The 5978-nt window shown below is 61.8% G+C and overlaps 1 protein-coding gene across 1 annotated transcript in view; it reads right to left on the bottom strand.

Moving 5' to 3' along the window:
- Positions 1 to 3595, bottom strand: part of NOTCH4 (notch 4) — a 29728-nt gene extending 26133 nt beyond the window's left edge. Inside the window, exons 1-6 of the mRNA XM_014534506.1 lie at positions 3242 to 3595; positions 2478 to 2559; positions 2079 to 2368; positions 382 to 729; positions 182 to 304; positions 4 to 86 (exon numbers count right to left, since the gene is read on the bottom strand). Coding sequence (XP_014389992.1) covers positions 4 to 86; positions 182 to 304; positions 382 to 729; positions 2079 to 2368; positions 2478 to 2559; positions 3242 to 3302 — 987 coding nt within the window. The 5' untranslated portion in view covers positions 3303 to 3595. The remainder of the gene's footprint in view (positions 1 to 3; positions 87 to 181; positions 305 to 381; positions 730 to 2078; positions 2369 to 2477; positions 2560 to 3241) is intronic.
- Between the last annotated feature and the right edge of the window lie 2383 nt (positions 3596 to 5978).

The raw sequence follows: 5978 nt of genomic DNA, 5'->3' as shown, positions 1-5978 counted from the left end.
AGCCGAGTTCCGGCAGGTGCCGCCGTTTCTGCAGCGAGGGGCGCGCTGGGGCGCACACTCGTCCACGTCTTCAGAGCAATCCCGGCCTGCGGAGGGCGGAGACCAGGCTGGAGTGGGGCCTGGGGAGGCGGGGCTGACCATCTGCACCGTTGGCGCCGTGAACTTGGCTTCAGGAACTCACCTGTCCAGGCCTCGGGGCAGAGGCAGGTGTAGGTGCCCAGCCCATCCTGGCAGGTGCCGCCATTCTGACACGGGTGCCCAGCACAGTCATCGGGGTTCACCTCGCAGCGCGGGCCTGTGAGACCTGACAGGGCCCTGGGTCAGTGGAGGGGGGACCACCTCCTGCCCAGGGGGGCGCAGGCCGGCCCTGTGAGCACACACCTGGGGGGCAGAGGCAGAGGTGGGAGGGGGAGTCCTCCCCTGGAACCAGCTGGCAGGTGCCCCCGTTGGGACAGCCCGCTGAGGGGCAGGGTCCTGCCCAGAGCGCGCAGCGTGGACCTGTCCGCCCAGTGGGGCAGACACACTGGAAGGACCCCAGGGTGTTACGGCAGGCAATGCCCTCGGGGCAGGGTCCCGGGTCTCCGAAGCACTCGTTGATGTCGCGCTCACAGGCGTGGCCCTCAAAGCCCGGCGGGCAGCGGCACTGGATCTGGGGGTAGGTGGTCAGGCACACCCCTCCGTTCATGCAGGGGTTGGCTGAGCAGAAGTCCCGAAGCTGGCACTGCTCGCCTGCGGCCGAGGGCAGAGGGCAGAGGGCAGAGGGCAAGGCCGTCAGCTCCCAGGGCCTGGGAATGGCTCCCCGCTTCTCATGTCCCCATTTCTTCCCCTGGCCCCCCCCCCCCATTTGCCCTGACCCATCGCCCTGCCTCAGGTTCTTGGAGGGTTATATCTGGAGTGACTGTATTTCTAAGCTGAAAGTAGGACACGTGGTTGTTGGTGGTGTGCTGCAGATGGGCCCTGCCTGGGGAGATGGGACACGGCCCCTCGGGGTGACCTGGTGGGAGGTGCAACGCGGCCCTGCCTGCCCCCAGGAGACTTAGCGCCTCTGGTCCCTCTCACCCGGCTGCCTGGCCTTTGCGTGGGTGTAATCTTTGCAGCGATAAGAGACTCCCTTCCAGCCACCACCCACTGGCAAAGGCGGCAGTGGTGGCAGCCACTCGTGTCCGAGTGCTGCGTGCCAGGGCGGGCTAAGTGAGCGTCTCCTGAGCAGCGCGGGCCTCTCCGCGCCAAGCGTCCGCTGCGGGCACAGTCTTGTCAGAGACAGAGCCGGACCTGGAGCTGGGGAAGGGGCTGCCCCAGGACCCCGACTCCACACACAGGCCTGGCATGTTGCCAGTGACCATCCTGGTCACGCGTGCTGGTCCCTGACACCAGTCTCAGGCCCAGTTTCCTCAGAATTACCTGGGCGGCTCCAACATCTCATGCCCTGGGCCCCCCAGACCCACTAATCTCCCTGGGATGGGCACTGGTCTTTTTAAGTCGCTGCAGGTAATTGCTGTGCCAGGCTGGGGCCGAGAAGCCGCAGCACTCGCACCGCCCGGGCCTCCAGGGACTCTCTCAGCCTCCCGGCCTGGCCCAGCCCCTCCATCCCCACCTGGTCCTGCGGGTCCTTCCTCTCCGCGGCCACGAGCCCTGTCCTCCCAGCTGACCATTTCTGCAGGGTGGCACCCCCTTCCCACCCCTGTCCTGCTGTCCTGCCCCAGGGTTGCGCCCTCCTCCTGGGGGGACACCCACTCCTCTCCCTGGCCAGACCCTTTCCACCCTCTCACCCAGCACACCTCCCTCCACTGGAGTCTGCCTAGTGACCCCCTGGCACCCCCCAGGCAGAGGCCACTCAGGTGCTCAGACACAGAGCTCCCTGCTGGGCCGACGGACCCTCTGGCTATGGGAGGGGTGCAGGGCTGGGAGAGGACTGGGCTGGTACGTGGCGGAGACTGGCAGTAGCTGCCTACCGACTGCTTTGGAAATGTCAGATTGGGGCAATCAGCACAGCTGTGTGTCCCCAAGGACCGGCTTGTTGATTCTCCTGGCCGCGGTCTCCTCCCTGTGCTCGCCTGCCCGCTCCCACCGCTGCTCACCTGTCCACCCAGGCAAGCAGGAGCACCGGGGGCGGCCCGAGGCCTGGATGTGGCAGCGGCCCATCTTGGAACAGAAGGAAGAGCAGGGGTCCTGGAGCTGGGCCTGGCACCTCTCGCCAGTGAAGCCCGAGGGGCAGGTGCAGAGGAAGCTGGGGGTTAAGGATGAGGCGGCGCTTGGGGAGCCCGGGGCGACAGGAAGCAGGGCCTGGCAGCTGCCCCCATTCTGGCAGAGGGCGTTCCGGCAGGGATCCGCAAACTGGCACATCTCACCCAGGAAGCCAGGAGCACACCTGGGCGGGGGGGGCTCACATCACTGGCTGAGGTTGGCCTTCTGTCCCCCCTCCTCCTCCCTTACTCTCCCTCCCCCTTTCCAGTCTCCCACCCCCACAGGCACCTCACCGACAGGTGCCTTGGCCCCGAGGCAGGCTCAGGCAGGTGCCTCCGTTGGCACAGGGTTCTGAGAGGTTCCCGCAGGGCAGCCCTAGGGATGGAGACGGATGAGCCGGGAGCTCCGGGGACCTGTTAGCCTCCTACCCCTGTTCCTCGTCGCCATGTGGTGCCCGCCCCACCCCCCAGATCCCAGGCCTCTCACTTACTAATCCCCACCCCCCTTCCTGTTTTTTCTCTGGCCTCCCAAGTGCAGCCTCCGTCCCTGGTCCCTCGGAAGCAAGACAACAGGGATCAGGAGGGGGGTTGAGGGGACTCCTGGGAGGTGAATGGCTGAGACAGAGAAGGGATTTCCTCCCGGAAGGGCCCAGCATTGAGCCATGGAGGGGGGGTGTTGCAGGGGGAGGTGAGGGGGGGCTGAACCGGGAAAGGGACTTGGTGGACCCTCAACCTTTCCATGTCTCCATCTTGGTCACATCTCTTTCCCTACAAGGTGGTCAGTCTGTTCCTCTCCCCCCGCCCCCCAAATGAGCCCGCTGTCCCCAAGCTCCGGGCTCACTGGGCTCTCCCTGGGGGTGGGCACCCTGCCACCCAACCCAGCAGACCCCTGGCACCAGGCCCACGGCCTTGGTCTGCGCAGATCCGGCAGCAGAGCCGCTCCCTCCACCCAGTGTCGCCTCAAAGCTCCAGGCTCAGCCCTTCGCCCCAACCCGCCAAAGGCCTCCTCAGGACAGTGGGCCCCCCTCTTCCACCGGTACCTCACCCCTGGTCCTCACCTCCGGTCTTCACAGCCCAGGAGCCCAGCAGCCAGAGCAGCAGCAGCGAAGGGGGCTGCATTCCAGAGCCCAGGCAGCCCTCAGCCCTCCCTGCCGGGAGCCACCTCCTGCGCCACAGCCCCTTCCTCCGCCGTCTTGGCCGCTGCAGGCCTCGCAGCTGAGTTGCTTCCTGAGTCGCACAATGTCCTGGACACCCAAGTGATGGGGGGAGGGAGGAGGGACATTGAGGGGATGAGGGAGGGGCCTTCCATCCCTGGCAACCCCTGCCCCCCCCAGGACAGAGTGGCTGGAGGGCAGGTGAGGGAGGGGACAACAGGGGACAGTCCCAGCCCTTCTGCTGAGGTGGCCTCTGCCTTCCCGAGGTGGGGACTGCAGGGTGGTGCCCGTGCGGCAGGCAGGGCGGAGAGGCAGGGCTGAGGTGGCCTCTGCCTTCCCGAGGTGGGGACTGCAAGGTGGCGCCCGTGAGGCATGCAGGGTGGAGAGGCAGGGTGTGTGTGATGGGGATCTCCTGCGCCTCTCCCGGGGGAGGTGCTTGTTTCTGGGGTCACTCCAGATGCTTCTCAGAGAACCTGCAACTTGGCATAATTTGAAATGACCACCCTGGGCAGAGGACCCAGGGGGCTTCCAGGCCTCACTCCGGCCCTTGCTAGGGCTTCTCCCCTTTGGGGGGAGGAGGGAGATGTCGGCTGCTTTGGGGAAAGTATAAAACCGCCCTCAGTTTTGCCTTCTGGATTAGTCAGAGCAAACACTGCATTTGGTCTTTCCCCTCCCCCATGTCTCCCTTCCTCTACTGCAGAGTCCCTGGGAGGCAAGGCTAGTCATTGACTATTTATTTTTAAAATATGTTGTATTGATTTTTTTAGAGAGAGGAAGGGAGATGGGGGGCGGGGGGAGAGAGAGAGGGAGGGAAACAACGATGTGAGAGAGAACATCTGTTCCTTGCCTCCTGCATGCCCCCTACCAGGGACCCTGCATGTGCCCTGACCAGGAATTGAGGAATCAGTGATGCATTAGAAACAACGATGTGAGAGAGAACATCTGTTCCTTGCCTTTTGCATGCCCCCTACCAGGGATCCTGCATGTGCCCTGACCAGGAATTGAGGAATCAAACAGTGACGTATTAGGTGCACGGGACAGCGCTCAACCAAGTGAGCCACACCAGTCAGGCACCAGTCATTGACTTTAAAATCAGACTAAATAACATCACAAAAGAGAATTTGCTGCCCTGACTCACCTTACCTCCTTGAGTAAGCCCTGGCCGTTGGGCTCAGCATGTCTGGCCTTCCTCTGCTGGCACAGGGCTGAGTCAGGTGACTGGCACAGGTGTGGCAGCAAGCACCCTCTGCAGCCTGGGGCACCCTGAGCAATTTCCTCTGCTGAGGAATGCACCACTTAAAAAAGCTTTTTATTTTAAATATATTTTTATTGATTTCAGAGAGGAAGGGAGAGGGAGTGAGAGATAGAAATATCAATGATGAGAATCATTGATGGACTGCCTCCTGCACGCCCCCCACTGGGGATCCAGCCCACAACCTGGGCATGTGCCCTTGACTGGAATCAAACCTGGGACCCTTCGGGCCACAGGCTGATGCTCTATCCACTGAACCAAACCAGCTAGGCAGCTTTTTATTTTGAAACTAGTGGCCCGGTCCACGGATTTGTGCACATTGAAAGGAAATTAATTAGAAGGTGGCTGATGGGGCGGGGCTGGGTGAGAGGGGCCGGATGTACCATGGAGCCAACCTCCCACAGTCCCTCCCCAGCTGGTCACACCTGGGGAGGGCTCGAAGGAGGTCTGTGGAGTGAGCGGGGTCCCTCTGGCAGGTGGGGTCCCTTGGCCTGACTGGCACATCCCCCAAGTGGTCCCAGAGTGCGAGAGGGCACTCTGTAAAGTTGCTGTCGCTTGGCAGCTCCTGTTTTAAGCATCTGCCCCCTGGTGGTCATTATGTGTCATAGCACTGGTTGGACAGTTGCTTAGGCTTTTATATATATAGACTAGTAGCCCGGTGCACGAAATTCGTGCACTGGGGTAGGGGGGGAAAGGGGCCCCTCAGTCTGGCCTTCACCCTCTCCAATCTGAGACCCCCTCAGGGAATGTCCAATTACCTGTTTGTGTCCACACTTTTAACAGATAACAGCTCCATTGTTGTTTCTTATGCTTAAAACCATTGGAATTAGTAGGTATTCAAAGTGTGTATACATTTTGGGGGGACACCCTGTATATCTCTAGTCAGCGGTGAAAGAAACCAACAGCAGATTTGGAACCCCCAGACAGGGAACCTTGCTCATTCCCCACATGTCTCCCCACTTCACTTTCCACCTTCGTGGGCAGCAGGAGAATCAATGTTTTCTCTCATTAATTCGGAAAAGCACTTCCTGTCACCCGTTGCCTGGCAGGAGTGCGCTAGGCCCCAAGCAAGCAAGGCTCAGTCAGGGCAGCCTTCACTCATGGGTGCTGGCACCCAAAGTGCACATTCCTCCTCTACAGTCGCCCCGACTATCCCACTGTTTCACTGAGAGGACGGAATTCCTCTCTGCCTCTGAGCTCTTTATCTTGAACGCTGACCGAAGGCACCTCAGAGAGGGCCGCCCGCGCCCACCAGGTGTGTCTGTCTGCACCTGCTCCTGCCTCAGCACCTGCATTAACTCCCCAGAGGTGATCTCGTAGCTGCACTGGCCTCCGTGGGAACAGGGCATCACCACTCCGCCCTCTCACTGTCATCTCACAGGCGCCCAC

The sequence above is a fragment of the Myotis brandtii genome, unplaced genomic scaffold, assembly GCF_000412655.1.
Source record: "Myotis brandtii unplaced genomic scaffold, ASM41265v1 scaffold130, whole genome shotgun sequence".
Taxonomy (NCBI): domain Eukaryota; kingdom Metazoa; phylum Chordata; class Mammalia; order Chiroptera; family Vespertilionidae; genus Myotis; species Myotis brandtii.
Note: the sequence above shows the minus strand (reverse complement) of the source record. Positions and strands in the feature narration are given on the sequence as shown.